Source organism: Hyperolius riggenbachi, chromosome 5, assembly GCF_040937935.1.
Source record: "Hyperolius riggenbachi isolate aHypRig1 chromosome 5, aHypRig1.pri, whole genome shotgun sequence".
NCBI lineage: Eukaryota > Metazoa > Chordata > Amphibia > Anura > Hyperoliidae > Hyperolius > Hyperolius riggenbachi.
Genome location: NC_090650.1, coordinates 35,511,891 through 35,536,698, shown reverse-complemented (window position 1 = coordinate 35,536,698; position 24,808 = coordinate 35,511,891). Strand labels below are relative to the sequence as shown.

General features: G+C 46.9%; 1 protein-coding gene across 1 annotated transcript in view; it reads left to right on the top strand.

Moving 5' to 3' along the window:
* STEAP4 (STEAP4 metalloreductase) overlaps window positions 1–18,480 on the top strand; it is a 50,346-nt gene extending 31,866 nt beyond the window's left edge. Inside the window, exon 6 of the mRNA XM_068235485.1 lies at window positions 12,770–18,480. Within this exon, the coding sequence (XP_068091586.1) occupies window positions 12,770–13,039 (270 nt within the window). The 3' untranslated portion in view covers window positions 13,040–18,480. The remainder of the gene's footprint in view (window positions 1–12,769) is intronic.
* The last annotated feature ends 6,328 nt before the right edge of the window (window positions 18,481–24,808 follow it).

Genomic DNA, 24,808 nt, shown 5'->3' with positions numbered 1-24,808 from the left:
GGAAAATGAAGGGGAGGACCAAGGGAGTGCAGTGGGGAGAAGAAGCAGCCCCAGAATGCTTTGCAGTATTTGTTATGCGGCCTGCCGGCCTCCTTAGGAGCTTGGGAATAAAGAGGCTTGCTGTTCAGCAAACATCAAAGTAAGAGAGATTTTTAACTTCAGTATTGCCTTTTTGGCTTCCTTCTAAACTGTTTAACACAGGAGAATAGAGGTTTAAATTAGCTTTTGCAGCCTGACAGTTACTCTGTCTAGAGACCCCCACCCTCCCGTATACAGTTCCCTGGTGTTTAGTGCTTTCCCCCTACCTCCCCATATGGCTTCCCTGGTGATCTAGGGCTTCACCTCCAATATAGCTTCTCTGGTGGTCTAGAGTGGGCCAAACATAATGCAAAGTGGGGAAACCACTTGGAGGCCAAATTTAATGGCTCTATGGGCCAGAGTTTGACATGTGTGCTTTAAGGTCTCAATATATTATAGGGAACACAAGGTGAGAGAAATATAGAAGCTGACATGTTTATCTACTTTTAAATAATGCACATTGCCTGGCTGTCCTCTGCCTCTAAGCCATAGAGCCTGAACAAGCATGCAGATCAGATGTCTATGACAAATCTGACATGATTAGCTGCATGCTTGTTTCAGATATGTGATTTAGACCCTACTGACCAGAAAGATTGCAGGACAGCCAGGCCACTGGAATTGTTTAAAAGGAAATAAATATGGCAGCTTCCTTAGGTCTCACATAGTGTTGGGCGAACACCTGGATGTTCGGGTTCGCGAACGTTCGCCAAACATGGCCGCGATGTCACACCTCGAGTTCCTTTTAAAGGGAATCTGTAACAAAAAAAGAGCCCCTGGGTGTGGTACTTGCCTTAGGAGGGGGAAGCCTATGGATCCTAATGATGCTTCCCCCGTTCTCATAATCCTCAGGGATGCAGCGCTGGCAACCCTTGAATGATTCAGTGACAAGGTGGTCACCGGTTCGTGCAGGTGCAGTAGCGCATGGCAATATTTACCATCTGCACTCCTGTGCAGACACAGCAGCGGCTTTCTGATGGGCTCCAGAAGAATTAGCTGAGCCCGATCAGGTCCACATTGCCTACGCCTGCGCAGTAGAGTGGATCTAATTGGGCTCGGCAATTTCTGTCGGAACCCATTGGAAAGTCGTTACTGCTCCTGCGCCTTTTCTGTTTTGTTTCTTTATACTCTAACAATAATTACATTTCCAATAATTTGCAAAAAAAATAGTGATATACCTTAATGACCTACATACAAAAAAAAAAGCTGAGTTCTCTGAGTTAACTATTTATGGATTTATTTATTTTTTAATACTGCCACTTTTTTTGTTTTTATTTTATTGTTTTATTCTTTTATATTTTGGTAATTATAGGGGAGGGGAAGGGGAGGGGTTAAAATTAAATTTTTTTTATTTATTTTAATGTTTTTGGTGTATTTTTACTTTTTGGCCACAAGATGGCTCCACACTATCCTGTGTACTGAACAGTACACAAGAAGTAGTGTTAACCTGTGTTTTTACTTCCACTTTGTAAATGAGTACAGGCATCTGTAACGATAGGTGTAACACAGAGAGGGTCTGATTACTGGTGAACTGCAGTATCACTGAGAATGCAGAATATACCCGATTATTGGTTACCTGCAGTATCACCGATAATCAGATATATAAGCTAACCTCTGGACACCTGAGTAACGAGTGTTTGGTGCAACTGTAATGTTTTGAGGGCTGCACCTCAAGAGCAGGTACAGGGCAGCAAGGAGTACTGCACAAGTACTGATTCCTTCCGAAGGCCTAGACCTCCCCGAGGGAGGAGTCAGGCTAAGCGTAGGAAGGACAGAGCGTGAGTGACACCAAAGAGGTAGTGTCACTAACGGATCTGGGAACTGCCTTTAACAGTAAGGTCAGTTCTCGCGGTCGGGCAAGCCAGGTCGTAAACACACGGACAGATAAAGTACAGATTCAGAAGGCAGAGGCGAAGACTAAAGTACAGGCAGGGTTCGGCAACAGGGTATCAGATATATCGAGGTACAAAATCAGGAGGCAAATGCAGAGTCTAAGGACGAGCCGGGATACGGCAACAGAGTATCAGAATAGCAAGGTACAGGATCAGAGTTCAGAAGAATAGTCAAGGCAGGCAAAGGGTCATAACAGATAATCACAATCAAACTAGTACTTTAAGCTATCAACAGAATATAGCTAAGTGTAGGATTACAGCTCCAGCTGGTCCCGGCACACTTTCGGATCTGACTCAGATCTGCGTGCTACCACGTAGTGATCGCAACGCCAGACAACCAGCCAGCAGTATATATACCAGAACACTCTCCAGGCCCCTCCCTAAGTGCTGGGCCAATGAGAGGTGTTGGAAATGTCAGCTGACCAGCCTGGTCAGCTGACTCACTTCTGGCTGTCATATAAGCTCTGCCTCTGCGCGCGCGCGTGTCACTCTGAATCTAGGTGGACTATCAGTCCCAGCCACACCAGTACTGTCCTGCAATGTGCCTGTGGCAGACCCATGCACGCTAACCGCCGCGGCGGTTTTTCCGCATTCCGCCACGCTATCCGTGGAAAGAGCCGCCTCCCACTGACCTCCAGCGGCGGCTCTTCCGCGTTTCCTTACAGTACCCCCCCCGAGGAGTGGACTCCGGACAGCTCCTTCCAGGTTTTTCTGGGTGTAAAGTGTGGAACTCCTTTCTTAATTCGTCCGCATGCATGCGACTCCCAGGTACCCATGACCTTTCCTCAATGCCAAACCCTTTCGAATGCACCAGATACTGTACCGAGTTCTGTACAATGCGTGAGTCTAATATTTTCTCTACTTTGTACTCAGGTTGGTCATCTACCATCACAGGAGGAGGAGGAGTGGGACCCACATGAACTGCAGGTTTAAGCAGGGACACGTGAAAAGATCTCACGCCCCGCATGCTGGCCGGAAGATCTATAGCATAAGTGACATTGTTGATTTTCTTGGTCACAGAAAACGGACCCACAAACCTGGGACCCAATTTGGCTGACGGTTGCTTCAGGGTCAAATGACGTGTGGAAACCCAGACTAAGTCCCCTGGTTGAAACTTCCATTCCAAAGAACGTTTCTTGTCAGCCTGACCCTTTTGACTTAGAAACGCCTTCTCCAAATTATTCTTAACAATTCCCCAATTGTTTCTGAGTGACTTCTGCCAGACCTCCAGTGCTGGAAACGGAGTGGAGGCCACAGGCAATGGGGAAAACTTAGGCAACCTCCCAGTCACTACCTGAAACGGAGAGAATCCCGAGGAGGAACTTCTTAAATTATTGTGCGCAAATTCTGCGAATGGTAAAAACTTGACCCAATCGTTCTGCGCTTCAGCAACATAGCATCTCAAAAACTGTTCTAATGATTGATTGACCCTCTCCGTTTGCCCATTGGTCTGTGGGTGGTAGCCCGACGAGAATGATAGCTCCATGCCCATTTGATGACAAAATGCCTTCCAAAATCCAGACACAAATTGGACTCCCCTATCTGACACGATGTTCTCCGGAATGCCATGCAGCCGGAAAACGTGAATGATGAACAATTCGGCCAGTTCCTGAGCCGAGGGGAGTCCTTTCAGGGGCACAAAATGGGCCATTTTGCTAAAGCGGTCGACTACCACCCAAATGACCGACATGCCTTCAGACCTGGGCAGTTCCCCCACAAAATCCATGGACAGGTGGGTCCATGGCTCACTCGGGGTGGGCAAAGGCTGTAACCTTCCCACAGGTGCCAGCTGGGAGGGTTTACTTTTAGCTAGTGTTGGGCGAACATCTAGATGTTCGGGTTCGGGCCGAACAGGCCGAACATGGCCGCGATGTTCGGGTGTTCGACCCGAACTTCGAACATAATGGAAGTCAATGGGGACCCGAACTTTCGTGCTTTGTAAAGCTTCCTTACATGCTACATACCCCAAATTAGCAGGGTATGTGCACCTTGGGAGTGGGTACAAGAGGGAAAAAAATATTTGAAAAAGAGCTTATAGTTTTTGAGAAAATTGATTGTAAAGTTTCAAAGGAAAAACTGTCTTTTAAATGTGGAAAATGTCATGTTTCTTTGCACAGGTAACATGCTTTTTGTCGCCATGCAGTCATAAATGTAATACAGAGAAGAGGTTCCAGGAAAAGGGACCGGTAACGGTAACCCAGCAGCAGCAGCACACGTGATGGAACAGGAGCAGGCGCAGGAGGAGAAGGCCATGCTTTTTGAGACACAACAACCCAGGCCTTGCATGAGGACAAGAAGCGTGCGGATAGCATGCTTTTTACCGCCATGCAGTCATAAATGTAATAAAGATAAGAGGTTCAATAAACAGGGACCGGGCGTCAACGCTAACCCAGCAGCAGCAGACGTGATGGAACAGGAGGAGGCGCAGGAGGAGAAGGCCACGCTTTCAGGTGCAACTCAGGCCTTGCATGAGGACAAAAAAATGTGTGCGCAAAGCAATGCAATGAGTAGTTTTCAGGACACAATGGGCTATTCGGAGGAGCTATTCCCACCCCCACAATCTTCTACCTGTGAAAGGTCAATGGAACAGCCACAAATGTTGTGCCCGGATTCACAACCTTTTTCTGTGGAAAATGCACCTCGCACTGAAATGCAAGGCGAGGCCGAGGATGAACATGACGTCAACAACTCAACATGACGCAAAATGGGGGCGGAACAGAAAGCTGCTTTCAATGTTTTGAAGGCCTTAATTGCCTCCGGTGGCCAGTTAGATGCATCATTCATCACACCCAAATCCCAGAGCAATGTGTGCAGGAATTTGAATCTCAGGAGGTGTACCGAGATCATCTGGACAAGTGACCAAGTGACAAAGTGACTAGTGACAAAGTGACAAAGTGACAAAATGACAAAGTGACAAAATGACAAAGTGACAAGTGACAAAATGACAAAGTGACAAGTGACAAAGTGAGAAGTGACAAGTGACAAGTGACAAAATGACAAAGTGACAAGTGACAAAATGACAAAGTGACAAGTGACAAAGTGACAAGTGACAAAATGACAAAGTGACAAGTGACAAAGTGACCAGTGACAAAGTGACAACTGACAAAGTAACAAAATGACAAAGTGACAAAGTGACAAAGTGACCAGTGACAAAGTGACAACTGAGAGGTTGTTCTGGGGAGCTCCACTGCACTCAGTCGCATATGAGGAGAGGTCTCGTCGGGACTGCTGATCCTCCTCAGCTTGCTCAAAGCCTTGAGGGTTCCTGAAGATCCTCTGCTTGGAGTTCGCCGGGGTTCAGCTTGGTGTCGGGGTTGGCGGCGTCCTCCTCACTCCAACGTGGCAGATCTTCTGTTGAAGGAAAAAAAAAAAACATTGTTAAAAGTCCAGTACCGCTTCTGAAGGACTCACCAAGAGATGCAGGAGCGCTTCAATCCAGCGCACCATCGCTCGCTGGGTGATGTCCCTGCCTACGCGCTGGAATTCTACGCTGCACATGCTAGCACGCTTTTGCGCAGTGCCGAGGCGCATTCCAGCAGCTAGTAGCTACCAAGCTTCTGTGGATCTGATTGGGCCACCATGTTGGATCTCTGCCAAGTCCTCCAAAATTTTGAGCAATCCACGTTGCGTGACTGAGCAGTGACAACTCTACAGTCAGCATTACAATACCACTGCTGTGTTTACTGAAGAAATCAATGTTGAAGATGGAAACCGCTGGCATGATGCAAGTGGGGGATTCTGAAGATGAAAACGATCAGCGTGATGATACCAACATCAGGCAACCTGCCTCAGGAAACGCTGGTCCCAGCTATGACAAAGAACAGGACGAGGAACAGCTGGAGTTGGAGCAGGAATTGGATGCCCCCACTGCCGAGGGACAGAGCGGTGCACGTTGGACTTCCACAATTTAGCGGGAAAGGACAGCAGAAGAGGAAGAAAGTGATGCTGGTGACGAATATGGTGCATCACAACAATCACAACGCTTACAAGAACATGAAGATAGAGGAGTCTGGCAGGACTCTCTGGCACACATGGCTCAATTCATGCTAGACTGCATTGAACGCGGCCCGCGCATTATTCACTATTCATTATTATTCATTATTCTGGAATCTGGACAACACCAATTACTGGGTTTATACCCAGTTTATACAAACACAATGTTAAAAAACTGATTGAAGAAAGTGTCAGACAGGTCAAAAATGGAACAATTCCAGCAGGCCCTTGAGGATGGAGACTTTAGAGAGGAGATTGACATCCTCCTCCTTCTCTAGCCAGTTGTACGCCGACAGACTGACTTCAGCAAACCCAGGAGGACCAGGAGGGCAGCAAAGAACACAAGCTGCTGCTAGTGCCCAAAAGGGAATGGTATTGGCAGTGTCCTTGGAGTGGGAACATTTTCTGACACCCATGCAGCAGCCCACAGAACAGCAATCGGGCAGTTTCACGTCCTCCAACACCAATCGCCTAGAGAAGATGGTCAAGGTCCAGGACTACATGTCAGATGGCGTAGCTGTGTTGAACAATCCATCTGCAGACAGACGGTGAGTGTGACAGGCAGCACAGAAGGACCATGGCAACTCACTCATAGTACCACAGTTTGATAGTGCTGCCCAAAAAATTATATGGATCCGTGGACCCGGGCACTGCAGGCAGTACTGGGAAGTGGGAACGCAGATTTTAGTACCTAAACACACGATACAACATGTTTTCCGGGGTCGGACTCTGAGGCACATACAGATGGTCCCGATCATCATCCTCATCATACAACTCTTCTCCTGAGTCTGACCCACCCACCACCTCTGCCACCCCAACATCCCCAGACACAGACCCCTCATCGTCCTCAACATTAACTTGGGATGCTGGCCTGAGCCCGACCTCCTCCTCCACATCAGGCCCCATCATCTCCTCAATGGCAGCCCTCATTAATCGTTCTGGCGACGGACCGATGGACATAACATTCTCCTCCGGAGAGGGCTGCTGCTGACCACTGGCTGCTGTAGTGGATGTTATAGCTTGCGTGGGGCGTTGGCTGTTGCTGTTGTTGGGAGTGCTGCTCACAGCGGAGGTCTCTGAGGAACTCATGGTGAGCTCATATAGTGGTTGGCGGTGAGTGGAGTATTACTGATCCCAGCAATATACACACTGACTGGCAGAGTACGCAATGCTATATAGTCTGGCTGAGCGGTGTACACAGAGTGGCAGTACACACAATGCTATATAGTCTGGCTGAGCCGTGTACACAGAGTGGCAGTACACACAATGCTATATAGTCTGGCTGAGCGGTGTACACAGAGTGGCAGTACACACAATGCTATATAGTCTGGCTGAGCCGTGTACACAGAGTGGCAGTAAACACAATGCTATATATAGCGTGGCTGAGCGAGGTACACAGTGGCAGTACACACAATGCTATGTAGTCAGGCTAAGCCGTGTACACAGAGTGTCAGAAAACACAATGCTATATATAGCGTGGCTGAGCGAGGTGCACAGTGGCAGTACACACAATGCTATATAGCCAGGCTAAGCCGTGTACACAGAGTGTCAGAAAACACAATGCTATATATAGCGTGGCTGAGCGAGGTGCACAGTGGCAGTACACACAATGCTATATTAGTCAGGCTAAGCCGTGTACACAGAGTGTCAGAAAACACAATGCTATATATAGCGTGGCTGAGCGAGGTGCACAGTGGCAGTACACACAATGCTATATTAGTCAGGCTAAGCCGTGTACACAGAGTGTCAGAAAACACAATGCTATATATATAGCGTGGCTGAGCGAGGTACACAGTGGCAGTAAACAATGCTATATATAGTGTGGCTGAGCGAGCGGTGTACTACTGTTCCCAGCAGCGACACACAATGACTGGGGGGGACCCTGGCTAGCGTGGCTGGAGAGCGAACTACCCTGCCTGCCTACCCAAAGCTAAACCCACAGACAAATGGCGGAGATATGACGTGGTTCGGGTATTTATTTACCCGAACCACGTGACCGTTCGGCCAATCAGAGCGCGTTCGGGCCCGAACCACGTGACCCGTTCGGCCAATCACAGCGCTAGCCGAACGTTCGGGGAACGTTCGGCCATGCGCTCTTAGTTCGGCCATGTGGCCGAACGGTTTGGCCGAGCACCGTCAGGTGTTCGGCCGAACTCGAACATCACCCGAACAGGGTGATGTTCTGCAGAACCCGAACAGTGGCGAACACTGTTCGCCCAACACTACTTTTAGCACATACCGCACATTCCCTGACATATTCCCTGCAGTCTGTTGCCATAGAAGGCCACCAAGCACACCTGGCAATAAGATCCTGCGTCCTGGCAGATCCAGGGTGACCAGCATTCTTATGGGCGTGAAACATTTGTAGGACCTGTAGACGGAATGGCAGTGGAATAAACATAACCCCCTCAGGTTTTCCCTCAGGGACATCCTGCTGAAAGGGACTCAAAACCTCTGTCCAATTCTCCCAGGTCTCTGTGGCTGCTAACACTAACCTCTGCGGGATGATGGACTCAGGAGCAGGGGGCTGTGCTGTCTCTGGTTCAAAACATCTGGACAGGGCATCTGCCTTGATGTTTTTGCTGCCTGGAGTGTACGTGATTATGAATCTGAACCTTGTAAAAAATAAAGACCAACGGGCCTGACAGGGACTTAGTCTCTTAGCCCCCTCGATGTATTCCAAATTCTTGTGATCAGTGTAAACCGTGATCGTATGTTCTGCCCCTTCTAACCAATGGCGCCATTCTTCAAACGCCAACTTAATGGCCAGAAGTTCCCGGTTACCTATATCATAGTTTTTCTCTGCTGGTGAAAACCTACGGAAAAAATAAGCGCATGGATGTAATCTGCCCTGCAACCCTGACCGTTGAGACAGCACCGCCCCCACCCCAACCTCCGAGGCATCCACCTCCACAATAAAGGGGTAAGACGTGTCTACAGGTCTCAAAATGGGCGCTGAGCAAAACAATTTTTTCAGATGAGAAAAGGCTGCAACAGCCTCAGGGGACCAGTGGTTGGTATCTGCCCCCTTTTTTGTGAGACTGGTAAGGGGGGCAATTATTGTGGAATACCCCTTTATGAACCTCCTATAGTAGTTCGCAAAACCCAGAAATCTCTGCAAGGTCTTCAGCCCCACTGGCTGTGGCCATTCCAAGACCGCTGTGACCTTGGCAGGATCCATCGACAGGCCTGAGGTGGAAATCACATACCCTAAGAACGTGACGGTGGTCACCTCAAAAACACACTTCTCCACCTTGGCATAAAGCATATTTTGTCTCAACTTGTCCAGCACAAATTTAACGTGGATCCTGTGCTCAGAGAGGTTGTTAGAATAGATTAGTATATCGTCGAGGTATTCCAGCACAAATCTACCCAGCACCTCCCTGAATATCTCATTGATTAATTCTTGGAAGACGGCTGGCGCATTGCACAACCCGAAGGGCATCACTAAGTACTCGTAATGCCCGTCGGGTGTGTTGAAGGCCGTCTTCCATTCATCGCCCTTTCTAATGCGGATCAGGTTGTATGCACCCCTCAGATCTAACTTTGAGAAGATCTTAGCGTTTGTGACCTGCGTGAATAAATCGTCTATCAATGGTAACGGATAACGATTCTTCACCGTGATTTTATTCAGGCCCCGGTAATCGATGCAAGGTCGAAGACCTCCGTCCTTTTTCTTAACAAAAAAGAAACCGGCCCCTGCAGGCGACCGGGAGGGGCAAATGAACCCTTTGGCTAGATTGTCACGGATGTACTCTTGCATAGCCACTTTCTCTGGTCCAGACAAATTATACAGGTGTCCCCGGGGGGGGCATACAACCGGCACGGAGATCGATGGGGCAATCGAAAGGGCGATGAGGAGGTAACTTATCAGCCGCCTTGGGACAGAATACATCTGAAAATTCTGAATATTGCTCGGGAACACCCTTTACATGAATCTTGGTCTGACCTAATGTCACTTTCCCTAGACACTGCTGGGAACAGAAGTCTGACCAACTGGTTAATTGTCCTGCAGCCCAACTAATCTGTGGCGAATGGAGCTGCAGCCAGGGCATACCTAAGACAACTGTGGAGGTAGTCATGTGTAATACAAAAAAACTTAATCTTTCCCTATGCAGTACCCCAATAGTGACTTCCACCTCTGGTGTCTGAGACAGCAGACGGTCCCTTTGTAGCGGGGAGTCGTCCACGGCAGTAACCTGGATAGGTGGTTTTACTGGGGTGAGTGGAATGCCCAACTTCTCTGCAAACTCGGAACTCATAAAATTAGCTGCTGAGCCTGAATCAACAAAGGCCTCCGTGGCTTCAGATTCGTCCCCCCACGTAATAGTACATGGAAGGAGCAAACGTTTTTCTTTTAAGGGTATGAGTCGGGCGCCCAGGGTGTTACCCCCTACAACTCCTAGGCGGTAGCGTCTTCCCGGCTTATTAGGGCAGTTTCGTACTATATGCCCCCCTTCCGCGCAATACAGACACAGCTGTTCGGTCGTTCTCCGTCTTCGCTCCACCTGGGTCAATTTTGACCGACCAATCTGTATCGGCTCGGGTGGAGGCAAGACAGGAGAAGATGAAACAGTAGGAGGTGGAGTCACTGGGGCTGTGGCGTAAGACACCATTCTGACACGGGAACTACCCCTGGTCTGTTTTTGGTAGCACAGCCTGTGGTCGATTCGGATGGCCGCTGAGATGGCCTCATCGACTGTTCTGGGCTCGGGCTGACTTAGCATCAGATCAGAGACCTCATCGGACAGCCCTGATAAGAAACCATCTAACAGGGCATAAGTGTCCCACCTGGCCGTAACTGACCACCTCCTAAATTCGGCCGCGTAATCTTCGACCGGACCTTTGCCTTGACGCAAGAGTTTGAGCTTCCGCTCAGAAGTCGAGGCAAGGTCCGGATCGTCGTAAATTACTGCCATAGCTTTAAAGAATTCCTCTACAGAGGTAAGAGCTTTGTCTCCGGTGGGCAGGCTATACGCCCAAGACTGGAAGTCGCCGGACCACAAAGTTTTAATAAACGTGACCCCCTGGGTCTCAGTACCCGAAGATTGGGGTCTCAACTCAAAATAGGACAACACTCTACTCCTAAAATTCCGGAAGTCAGATCTGTGGCCAGAAAAGCTTTCAGGTACAGGCATACGTATGTCAGAGCTAGAAGGGGATTGCACATGATCCACTGATGTCTGGAGGGTTTGTACAGACCCTGATAGGGCATCAATAAGTGTTATGTGGGTGCCCAGTACTTGATTGATGTTGTCCACCGAAGCGGCAAGTACACCCAGATGATCAGTGTTTGCGTTCATTTTGTATTTGGTCTGGCGTTCTGTAACGATCGGTGTAACACAGAGAGGGTCTGATTACCGGTGAACTGCAGTATCACCGAGAATGCAGAATATACCCGATTATTGGTGACCTGCAGTATCACCGATAATCAGATATATAAGCTAACCTCTGGACACCTGAGTAACGAGTGTTTGGTGCAACTGTAATGTTTTGAGGGCTGCACCTCAAGAGCAGGTACAGGGCAGCAAGGAGTACTCCACAAGTACTGATTCCTTCCGAAGGCCTAGACCTCCCCGAGGGAGGAGTCAGGCTAAGCGTAGGAAGGACAGAGCGTGAGTGACACCAAAGAGGTAGTGTCACTAACGGATCTGGGAACTGCCTTTAACAGTAAGGTCAGTTCTCGCGCTCGGGCAAGCCAGGTCGTAAACACACGGACAGATAAAGTACAGATTCAGAAGGCAGAGGCGAAGACTAAAGTACAGGCAGGGTTCGGCAACAGGGTATCAGATATATCGAGGTACAAAATCAGGAGGCAAATGCAGAGTCTAAGGACGAGCCGGGGTACGGCAACAGAGTATCAGAATAGCAAGGTACAGGATCAGAGTTCAGAAGAATAGTCAAGGCAGGCAAAGGGTCATAACAGATAATCACAATCAAACTAGTACTTTAAGCTATCAACAGAATCTAGCTAAGTGTAGGATTACAGCTCCAGCTGGTCCCGGCACACTTTCGGATCTGACTCAGGTCTGCGTGCTACCACGTAGTGATCGCAACGCCAGACAACCAGCAACTGAACAGCCAGCAGTATATATACCAGAACACTCTCCAGGCCCCTCCCTAAGTGCTGGGCCAATGAGAGGTGTTGAAAATGTCAGCTGACCAGCCTGGTCAGCTGACTCACTTCTGGCTGTCATATAAGCTCTGCCTCTGCGCGCGCGCGCGTGTCACTCTGAATCTAGGTGGACTATCAGTCCCAGCCACATCAGTACTGTCCTGCAATGTGTCTGTGGCAGACCCATGCACGCTAACCGCCGCGTCCAACGCGGCGGTTTTTCCGCGTTCCACCACGCCATGCGTGGAAAGAGCCGCCTCCAACGCGGCGGTTTTTCCGCGTTCCGCCATGCCATGCGTGGAAAGAGCCACCTCCCGCTGACCTCCAGCGGCGGCTCTTCCGCGTTTCCTTACAGCATCTCATTGATGCCAGTGCTCATTTACGACAGGTGCTTTGGTTGGCTTTGGAAGCATATGTTCCCGTTCACCAATCAGTACCCTGCCACTGGGGAAGTCGCGGGCATGCACGTGCAAATGTGCCTGCTGCTGCAAACAGCACCATACATGTATGTACGTCCCTGGTGTTATAGTGAAGTCTACAATGGCATAGATAAATGGTGTTACCGGAATCAACGTTTCTTGGTTTGATGTCTGCATTCGTTAAAGCTACAATGTTAAAACGTACACTTTAATTTTAAATCTAGTTCTCCTCTAATGACACTGTAAACTTTTCTTTTTTTTCTTCTTCTTTTCAGTCTAAGCTGGGCTACCTGACTCTGCTGCTGTGCACCGGACACGCCTTCCTGTTTGGCTGGAACAAGTTCCTGTACATAGCCAATTTCAGATGGTGCATGCCTCCAGCCTATACCTTAGCTCTGGTCATCCCCTGCATTGTACTGATCCTCAAATTTATCCTCATACTCCCATGCATTGATAAACGGATTACCAAAATACGGCAAGGTTGGGAGAGATCTTCAGTAGCCATAGAGGACAAGAAGTTTAAAAATGGCCATGCTGCTATATAGAGCTGCTGTGGATGGAACATTCCGATTCCCACCTGATGGACTGAGAGTGCTGCCGTGCTGAAGGATCAAATCACTCATAAGCAAGTGTCCTTATGCATAAGATCCTGAGCACTGCAGTAGAGTTAGCGCTGCTGTCCCCTGCTGCCTGTCTCAAATAAGCAAATGCCTGCTTTACAGCTCTGTCGTAGATGAGAAGGCAGTGGTTGCTATTTAGTGTTTTGTGTGTATAGGGGCAGAGCTACCACCATTCTCAAAAGCAGCAAATCCCATGCAGAAAATACCAATAGAAGGAAATACCGTATATACTCATACATAGCTGACTCGTGTATAAGCCGAGGTACCCACTTTTCCTCAGAAACCAGGAAAAGGTAATTGACTTGTGTATAAGCCCCCTACCCAGCATAGTCCTCTCCACAATAGCCAGATGTGCCCTTAGAACAAGTTGGTGCCCCCTTCCTATAGCCAGATATTCCCCAAGGATGATACAGCTGTGTCTCAAGCCACTAGATGGCATCATAGATATGAGACACAGCAATTGCCACACAGCAAGAATCCCCGATCATTGAACAGCTGTCAATGCTACTTGCACACTGGCTCCACAAGCCAGGGGACACAGGTAGTTTTGAAGAAGACTCTGCACACTATGTTGCAGGGGATGGGGGCACAGGCACAGCATGTAGCCAGCTGGCAAGAGCAGAATTACTATTGCACAATCCTTACACTCCTCTGCCAGAAACAAAAACTTGCTCCACCATCCGTTCTGCTACACTGACTCACATATAACTCGAGGGGGTAACTCTTCCTCATGACGACAGATGGCGATTTCACTATAGGGTGACAGCACCACCTGGCGGCACTAGATCCCAGTAAGGTAAGTACATTTTGGGCTGCCACAGATTTCGCTGTGGTGTGATTTTTTTTCCCCTGGTGTTAGGGTCTAAAAGCTCGTGACAAAACTGCATCGCTTTTAGACCATAAAATCCAGAAATAATCATATTGCCAGGGAGGTTAAGAAGGCCTCGTTCACACTTCCAAGTGCAAATAGGTGTGCTATTGCTATTGTATTGTCTCACCCAGGGCCGGGCCGAGGCAGAGGCTGGAGAGGCTCCAGCCTCAGGGCGCAGTGTAGGAGGGGGCGCACAATTCATTCAGCTGTCATTCCCAATTGTGTTTGAAGCAGAAAAAAATAAGAAAAGGGGATACATGGCAGTGACTGCAAGCCAGATAACTAGAGATTAAGGTGTTGGGGAGGTTGGGGGCCTTGGGACACCTATTAGTCTAATAGCAATCAATGTGTGAGGCTGGGGCAGGAGGGATGGAGGGGCGCACTTTGGTGTCTCAGCCTTGGGTGCTGAAGGACCTTGTCCCGCCTCTGGTCTCACCATCTGCTGCTGTGCATTGCGCTTTTGATCCCAGTCACCACAGTGAATGGGTCAGTGCTGCACTTTGCCGAAAAATGTGTGCAGCAGTGCGATAGCGCATGTAGTCTGAACATCAGACAGTGCTGTTTATGCATTTCTGATGTTCCTGCGTATTGCACACTATACACGTTGCCAAATGCGCATGGCAATGCGTATAGTGTGAACGAGGCCTACAGTAATACCAAGGCAAAAAGCAGAGGCTCTCCATAGGCTCCGGTACCTTAGCAATCCCTTCTGAGCTGCTCCGTCAGCTGGTAAGTTGGACATGCAGGTGCAGTAGCTTAGTGCTACCGCTATGTCCGCTTTCCCGGCGTTCTTGCAATCGCAATATGATACCAGGAGAGCGGACACAGCAGTGGCAGCTACTGTGCATGCGCAGCCAACTAGATCCGGTTCAAAGGTCACCAAACTTTCCACTGGTCACAAACTTTATTGGACTGAATTACTAGCTGACAGAGCCACTCGGAAGAAACCCGTCATCCCTTTTCACCTCGGTATTCCATTAAAGGCAAAGATCAGGCATAGTTTGTTTATAGTGTGTTACATTAAATTGTGCATTAAAAGGAACCGGAGTTGTGAGACCTATGGAAGTGGCCATATTTAGTTCCTTAAATACCAGTTGCCTGGCAGGCCTGCTGATCTTTCAGTGATCAGTGGTGTCACACCCCAGAAACAAGCATGCAGCTAATCCTGTCAGATTTGACAATAGTGTCAGAAGCTCCTCGCATACCTCCCAACTTTTTGAGATGAGAAAGAGGAACACTTAAGCCACGCCCAGCCACACCCCTGATCACACCCCCGTCACACCCCTAGTCACACATTCCATAAAGATTTCATAAGAACAATATGTTTTAGAATTTAAATCACACTGGTCCTTTCTATCCTGGTTAATTTTCCTTCATATTAACATTTTAAAATGGGTAATATATCAATGTAATGGATGGAATAGAGTTTAGAGTCAATCAAACACATTTTTTAGTAGAGAAATATATATATTTACATAGAAAGAGGGACAAAGTCCTGAAAGAGGGACAAATGAGGAGGAAAGAGGGACCGGGCTCCCAAAGAGGGACTGTCCTTCCAAAAGAGGGACAGTTGGGAGCTATGCACCTGATCTGCTGCATGCTTGTTCAGGGGCTGTGGCTAAAGATATTAGAGGCAGAGAATCAGCAGGACAGCTGGACAGGACAATCAGCAGGAAATAAATGTCAGTCTCTATGTCCCTCTCATCTTGGGTTTCTTTTAAAGCATTTTGTAAAAATGTACAAAACATTAATAGTGATTGCAAAAGAAAAAAACGAAAAAAACGAATGCAACAATTCAGAGAGCCTCTTCTTCCCATCAGCAATCTACAGCTGTCTGCTCATTACCAATCAGACTAAAATACTCCCCCTGTTTAGTCATATGGGCACCCATTGGGCAGAATGATTTGTCTATGACGCTGAAGCCACGCCTCCCTGGCATGTTTTCATACATACAATCCTGATACTAAAGGTGGCCACACACCATACAATTTTTTAAATATCTGTTCAATTTAAGAATTGCAATCAATGTTTCTGACTGGTTGTAACATTTCAAAAATATGACCAATGTAACACACACCTATGTTCAATTTTTTCCTCAATTATGATAAAAATGATTGGAAACTCAGAGAAAATTGCTAGGGTGTGTATATTAATAAATTAACAATCCAACACACACCATACAATCTTTAGTAAAAATGGAAGAAAATATCTGGCATTCCGGATCGATTTAAATCGAAAAAAAACGGGAAATCCGATCAGATTTTTCAGTCGAATGAAGAAAAGCTTCCGATTTTTTCGAGAGATACGATCGTTTTTATCAAATTACTGTAAAATCGGATCATTTTATTGTATTGTGTGTGGCCACCTTTACTAAGTGTAAGGGCACAATTGTTTGGGCAGCTGAAGGTTATCAATGAGGACGTGAGGATCTATGAATTAGTGCAGGCAGTTTATTTTATTTAATTATTTTTTATTTTGCAAACACTACAATAATATTTACAAAACTACAGGATTTGAAGCAGACCTGAAATAACTAAAAAAAAATGTTTCACTTACCTGGGGCTACTGCCAGCCGTCCTGTGCCCACGCCATTACCAAATGATCCTCCGGTCCCCTGCCATGACTCGCTTTCATACTTGCCGATTTGCAAGTCGACACCCACTGCGCCTGCGAGGCCCTGGTCACACACGTCCTCGTATGCGATCCCGTCGCCAGGAGCAACCTGTGCGGGTGCAGTATGAGAAAGTCTCTAATGCAACGGGAGTGTGTACAAGGATGCGTACCGCCAGAGCTGCGCAGGCGCAGTGGATGGCGAAAGTGAACCGTGCCGGGGAACGGAGGTTGATATGGTAAAGGTGGCTGCAGGGGGCTGGCAGGTAGGTGAAACTTTTTTTTTTTTTTTTTGATACTTCAGGTTTACTAGTTAAAAAATATTTTTTTTTCTATTAAATGCATTTATATATTTTTTTCTTTAAAAAAGCTTTGCCTAAACTTGTGCTTTAAAGAAGACACAATGCCAAAGTGCAATACATATTTGTATGATTATATTGTAAATTTTTGTACATACATGCAGTAGATAAAATGATTTTACCTGTTGAGATCTACTGAAGTTTTTAATATACAAATGAGTTTTTATGCCAAAAAAATGACAATAGGTTTTCCACCTTGGAGGTAAATTATATAAATTACTGAATCATCTGCATCCCTGAGGCAACTGGTCCTGTACAAGCCGTATACTGGCTATAAACACAGCACCATCTAGTGTCTATACAATAGAATTACAGCCATTTATATTGAATGTGATACACATGGCCGGATTTGTGGGCAGGCCACATAGGCCCAGAACTAGGGCGGAGCTTGAGCTGGGGGCGGTGTTACAGCTGTGAGCAGATCAGCTCTTCTATAATTACATTTCTGTGCAGCGCTGTCCTCTTCCCCGCGAGTCTCTCATGCATGCTCTGTGTTTCGTTCCGCCCCTTTTCCCAACTCTGACTCTGAAGGGGAGGGGCTGACAGCATAGCAGAGCGGGAGACTCCAAGAGCTGCGTGCGTATGGAGAAAGTGCAGGGCAGGCATGATATACAGGTAGTTACTGAACAACTCATCTGCTTAAGATGTTGTGCTGTATCACTGGCTATTGCTCTTTTCACAGGAGTGCAGAGCTGCCTTTCTGCTCTCTTCGTTTCCCACCACAACATTCTTTCTATCTCCGGATCGTCTCTTCCCTTCTCACATGGCTTCTAGAAGGAAGGCTGTCCTGCTATGCGTCTCTGTCATCCTGTGCACCGGTCATTAGCAAACATTGCTGAACTTTTAGTACAAGCTGCTGCGGGGGAAGTGAGAGCTGGCGTCTCAGTCTGTCTATCTGACATGCAGAGTTCAGATCACCTCTTGCTGCCAACGTTATATTCCAGCCCTGTCAGTCAGTCTGCAACAACTGATTATTCTACAATTGTGTATTGTGTGGCAAAACTAGTGCTTTTCTATCTGTTTTTAAACTTACAACACAACAGGATTATTTAGGGTTTAATTGCTGAATAAATGATTGCAGCTGTTGAAGTTATTTTTTTTAAATAATCTACCCATAAGAGTGTGCCATCGGGGTGAGCATTATAACTTGGCTACAGGGTGCTGCTCCTCTGGTCTGTCGTCCCTGTGGGATCCACATTCTTCTACACAGACTTCTGCACAGTGCAGCATTTTTATTTTCTGGCAAAGGTGTGTGCATGCTGGAAGATATAGCCTATATTTGCAAGTCCAGTTCTTGTATCCACGGGCTAAGTCTCCCGGCATGCACTGAGGCAGGAACGTGCATACACTTCTGCTGGTAAAAAGATGCACTCCACCCCCCCCCCCCCCCCCCCAATCTTGCTGTCCCCTATTATAAAAAGCGGTAGGCTAGCAACACACAGATTGTCGCTAGCCTGGTATTTACCTCTGCCTGTCATTCAGCATTGCTCCCCGCCTCCTGTATATCGCAGCTCCACCGCCTGCGTCCTTTTCCTCCCCGCCTCCGTAAGCCTCCTCCAATTGGCTTACGGAGGTGTGGAGGGAAGGGACGCAGGCAGGGAGCCGCGATATACAGGAGGCGGGGGAGCAGCGGTGACTGACAGCCTTCAGGTAAACAGCCAGCTAGTGACAATCTGTGTGTCGCTAGCCTACCGCTACCATGATTAAGGAGAGCTTTTAGTAAGCCTAGTTAAAGAAATGCATTACTGATTTTGGACCATTAAGAAATGTGAATTAGGCCCAGTGCACACCAAGCGTTTTTGAAGTGATCCGCAAACCGCATCCGCCTTGGAAAAAGCTTGGCTAATGTATTTCAATGGGCTGGTGCACACCGGCGGTTTGTGGTTTTTAGCAAACCGCAAACGTGGGTCCTGCAGCACTTTTGCGGTTTGCAAAAGCGTTTCAGCCTCAATGTAAAGCATAGGAAAACCAGAAACAGCTCTGGAAAACGCCAGATCAGAGCGGTTTTCCAGGCGTTTTTGTTACAGGAGCTGTTCAGTAACAGCTGTACTGTAACAATATTTTAATCTGCTACACAAAAACGCTCCAAAAAAACGCTAGGCATGTTTAGAAAACGTCTCTAAACATGCCTAGACCCGCTCTGAAATCTGCTCACAAAAACGCCTAGCATTTTGCGGATCTGCTAGAGGTTTTGGTGTGCACTGGGCTTAAATTTTCATATCTGGAATGTGAAAAGATACATACCACAGCTCAACATATCACCATCTTATGTGTTGTATTTAATAATATGCTCTACTATTGTACATGTGCATTGTACATATGCTCTACCATTGTACAAATGTGTTCTATTTAGATTTGCAAGGGGCACTTGGTGAAAGTTGGGCCTAGGGTGGTGAAAAATACAAATCCGGCCCTGGTGATACAGAGAAGCAGGTTTCATATATTTTATTTCTGCCTTGTCAGAAAGGGGAGAAGTGGCTGCTGGATGCAGTCGACTACATGCAAAACATTTGGCCCGTGTCGAAAATCCTTGTAATTTTTTGCATGGGCAACAGTCAGCCATCTTGGCAGATCTAGATAGAAAGTCACTACCGTTACCCAAAATAGCAGATATTGGTTTCATTTTGGACTAAGTTCCCTCAATCAAACTCTGCTTCACATCAACAGCAAAACACATGCGAACAGTAAGGGCCCAGTCACACTAGAGCGCTTTGCCAGCGATTTCGGCAAAACGCTCAAGCGCTAGTGCAATAATACCCTATGGGCCCGTTCTCAATTGGGTGATTTGCATTAATCGCCGGCGATTGACGCAAATTGCCAAACGCAAATGTGTAGCCTGCACCATTTTCAGGCGGTTTCCCGGTGATCGCGTTTCAGTGCTATAGAAGTGCTAAAAGCGATCGCGAAAAAATCGCCAAGTGTGAATGGCGATTTTTTTTTTCACGTTCAATGTTTTTAGCGTTTTGCTTTTTACAAGTGTGAATGGGCCCTAAGACCTAGGTTCACACTTGGTCCGTAAACGTATCTGTGTCTCCGTTTTTCAGCCCGGATCAAAACCAGAGCCATGGATACCAATGTCAAAAATAGCAGCCACCTTCACTTAAAAAAAAAACGGATCCGTCTGTGTTCAGGGGGATCCGTTTTGAAAGCCTAAATGGACAGTCCGGATTTGCTGCATTTTCACGGACCTCGGCTACACAGAGGGGTAGTGAAAAGCAATGACAAAACAGTTCCCCCTCTACACAGGCTTCATTTGACACAGAAACGGATCAGTTTTCTGTGTCCAAGGTGAGGGGGGCCACCATGCTGGAGGGGGTAGCAGGCAGGAAGGGGGACGGCAGGGAGGGGGGCCAACCGTCACCCCCCTCCCCCACCTGGGTCCCCCCTTCCCCGCTCCTCCATCCAGCTAGTTTCAGCATAAAATCATCATTAATGTATTAAACTGTATAGCCAAGCAGCGAGCGAGGAACTTACCTCCTTGCGTCCCACCGCTTGCCGTCACTTCCTACAATGCCGCCTTCTGTTATTCATTGGACGGCCATGACGTAATTGCCGTCCAATGAAAAAAGTATTAAAAAAAAAAAATCTTATTTTGACAAATGTGATCTTTTGTGTATTTGAACTAAAGGGGCCCATACACTGGTCGATTTCAGCCACCGATCGATCGATTCTATGGAATAGCTGCTGGCAGCAGATTGTTGGCCCTTAGAGTTGCAATGGATCTAATGCTAGGTACACCATACAATTTTGTGTTAGATAGATGGATAGATGTTAGATGGTTCAATAGATCATTTCAGACATGTCCGATCTTATTTTCGATCATTTTTCTGATCAATTTCTCATAGAAGTAAATGGAAATAGATAAGAAAAGGAAACAGAATCGAATCAGAAATCAATCGGACGGAAAATCGACTGAAAAAACGCATCGTTTGTATCCAGCATTATGGTCCAATAATGCATTTAGATCGATTTTCAATAGATTTAATTCTGAAGTCTATTGGAAATCTGTTCCTAGTGTGTGGCACACATCAGATAGATTCCTGTCAGATTCGGCTTGACAGGTATCTGCCGGAAATCTATCTGATGGTCGAATCTGCTGCAAATCTATAAGTGTATGGCCGACTTTATATACCTGTGGTCTCTTAATGTTTTGTTGATTTATATTCTGAAGCCTTGAAAGTACTAGATTAAGTAGAAGTTCTGGGCTCCTGTAACAGATCTCTATCTAATCAGATAATTCAATGAGAGAGAGATCTGTCTCTTGGTCGAATCTGCCCATCATCGTTAAGGTGCGTACACATGCACTACCACTGGCAACGACGGGTCCGCCGGACCCTCCTGCTGGGCAGACGTTCAGCCGACAGTAGCACGTGTGTACGCGCTGTCGGCGGACTGATAAGGCTAAAGGTCCGTACACACGCCGGACTGGAGGCAACGACGGGTCCGTCATCACCTCCCGCTGGGTGGGCGTACCAACGACAGTCCGGCGTGTGTACGCACTGTTGGCGGACTGATACGGCTGTTTCTGAGCGATCCGCCGGGCCTCCAGTCCGGCGTGTGTACGGACCTTAACAGTAAGTGTGTGCGCATCTTTAGATGTACGGCCACCTTTAGGGTATGCATTAAAAGATGGTCTTGACAAAAGGAAAGGAGTGTGAGCTCTCTATATAGACGGATAATACTGGATATGTTTGTATTTCTCAGCAGTGGAAAGCACAGTAATCCAGACATTAAGCAGAATTCAGATTTGACAGGTTAATAAAAAATGTTTTCTGCTGCAGCTCATCAAATGCAATGTGTTTGTTTACGTCTTCATCACGCCACAATGTTCATCAGAGAAGAGAAGAAGATATAGCGCTGGCATTTTCATTTCACTTCTAATTTCCACAAATGTGATCGCTCTGTTTGGTTTGCATAAAATACCTTTTTAATAAAAAGTATATAAAGATGATATTTCTGTTCTGTCTCTGTCTTTTGGAAATTATCAGCGCCAGTGTATGCAAACAAAACAATAGAACATTGTTATCGATTTTTTTATCAATATTTTTTTCGTAAAGTGCGTTGTATTTTGTGCAAAATAAGACACGAGGGGTTTTTTTTTTGTGAAGGAAATGCTACCAATTATGTACAGGATCTTCTAAAAAAATTAGCATATTGTGATAAAGTTGATTATTTATTAGACTTTCATATATTTTAGATTCAAATACACACAACTGAAGTAGCTCAAGCCAATTATTGTTTTAATATTGATGATTTTGCCATACAGCTCATGAAAACCCAAATTTCCTATGTCAAAAAATTAGCATATTTCATCCGACCAATAAAAGAAAAGTGTTTTTAAAACAAAAAAAGTCAACCTTCAAATAATTATGTTCAGTTATGCACTCAATACTTGGTCGGGAATCCTTTTGCAGAAATGACTGCTTCAATGTGGCGTGGCATGGAGGCAATCAGCCTGTGGCACTGCTCAGGTGTTATGGAGGCCCAGGATGCTTCGATAGCGGCCTTAAGCTCATCCAGAGTGTTGGGTCTTGCATCTCTCAACTTTCTCTTCACAATATCCCACAGATTCTCTATGGGGTTCAGGTCAGGAGAGTTGGCAGGCCAATTGAGCACAGTAATACCATGGTCAGTAAACCATTTACCAGTGGTTTTGGCACTGTGAGCAGGTGGCAGGTCGTGCTGAAAAATGAAATCTTCATCTCCATAAAGCTTTTCAGCAGATGGAAGCATAAACCTACTTTTGAACCAGAAACAGCGGCAGAAGCGCCTGACCTGGGCTACAGAGAAACAGCACTGGACTGTTGCTCAGTGGTCCAAAGTACTTTTTTTGGATGTAAGCAACTTTTGCATGTCATTCGGAAAACAAGGTGCCAGAGTCTGGAGGAAGACTGGGGAGAGGGAAAGGCCAAAATGCTTGAAGTCCAGTGTCAAGTACCCACAGTCAGTGATGGTCTGGGGTTAGGGACGGCCCGCTCATGAGGCGGGGTGAAACTTTTGCCTCAGGCGGCAAAATTCCAGGGGCGGCACCCGCCCGTCCGTGGGTGCGGGGAGCCGGCCGCCGAGCTGGAGGGGTAGCTGGCAGGACGGGGGTATTGGGCCTAGCGGCGGGGAGGGGGGTTGGACCCCCCCCCTCCCTCGCCTGGGTCCCCCGTGCTCCGCTCCCCTCCAGCCTTAAATACAAGCAGCCGCTATGTGTAAGAGGCACGGGCGGGTAGGACTCACCTCTTCCTCGTTCCAAGCGTGCGCTCCACTGACGTCACTTCCTGCAGCGTTGCAGGAAGTGATGTCAGTGGAGCGCACGCTGGGAAGAGGTGAGTCCTCCCCGCCCATGCGTCTTACACATAGCGGCTGCTTGTATTTAAGGCTGGAGGGGAGCGGAGCACGGGGGACCCAGGCGAGGGAGGAGGGGGTCCGACCCCCTCCCTGCCGCTAGGCCCAATACCCCCGTCCTGCCAGCTACCCCTCCAGCTCGGCGGCGGAAATTTTTTTTTGCCTCAGGCAGCAAATAGTCTAGGGCCGGCCCTGTCCGGGGTGCCATGTCAGCTGCTGGTGTTGGTCCACTGTGTTTTATCAAGGGCAGGGTCAATGCAGCTAGCTATCAGGAGATTTTGGAGCACTTCATGCTTCCATCTGCTGAAAAGCTTTTTGGAGATGAAGATTTCATTTTTCAGCATGACCTGGCACCTGCTCACAGTGCCAAAATCACTGGTGAATGGTTTACTGACCATGGTATTACTGTGCTCAATTGGCCTGCCAATTCTCCTGACCTGAACCCCATAGAGAATCTGTGGGATATTGTGAAGAGAAAGTTGAGAGACACAAGACCCAACACTCTGGATGAGCTTAAGGCCGCTATCGAAAGCATCCTGGGCCTCCATAACACCTGAGCAGTGCCACAGGCTGATTGCCTCCATGCCACGCCGCATTGAAGCAGTCATTTCTGCAAAAGGATTCCAGACCAAGTATTGAGTGCATAACTGAACATAATTATTTGAAGGTTAACTTTTTTTGTTTTAAAAATACTTTTCTTTTATTGGTCGGATGAAATATGCTAATTTTTTGAAGTAGGAATTTTGGGTTTTCATAAACTGTATGCCAAAATCTTCAATATTAAAACAATAAAAGGCGTGAACTACTTCAGTTGTGTGTATTTGAATCTAAAATATATGAAAGTCTAATGTTTATGAGTACATTACAGAAAACAATGAACTTTATCACAATATGCAAATTTCTTGAGAAGATCCTGTATATTTTGGGGGAAACACAGTCGCATTATGTGTATCTGGGGGAAAACTGCTGCCTATTTGCCTAATGTGTTTTTTGTTGTGAAATGCTGCCACGTAATGTTTATTTTGTGGGGAAACGCTGCCTAATTACCGTATGTGTATTTTGGGGAAATGCTGCCTCAGTTTGTGTATTTTAAAGGACACCCGAGGTGAAAATAAACAAATTAAACAATTGTATTTATCATCCTTCTCCTAAAATGACTTTTTGGATATTCCATATTTTTATTTTATATTTAAATCTATTTTTTAAGTTTTTACTGTTTTATTGTTTTTGCTCAGTGACACATTCATTGATGTATGCCAGAGCTAAAATCTATAAACTATTGAACCTTTTTATCCCTTTTCTGCTCTCAGAAGTCATATTTTGTCAGGAAAGTGTTTTATAGTTGTAATTTCTTATCAGTTAGGGTCACACTGTAGTCTGACCCGGAGAAACCGGTGCCTAATTATATGTATTTTGTGGGGAAACTCTTTCACATTATGGGCTTGATTCACAAAACCGTGCTAACGCATAGCACGACCGTGCTATGCGTTTAGCGCGCAATGCAACACGTGGCACGTGAAG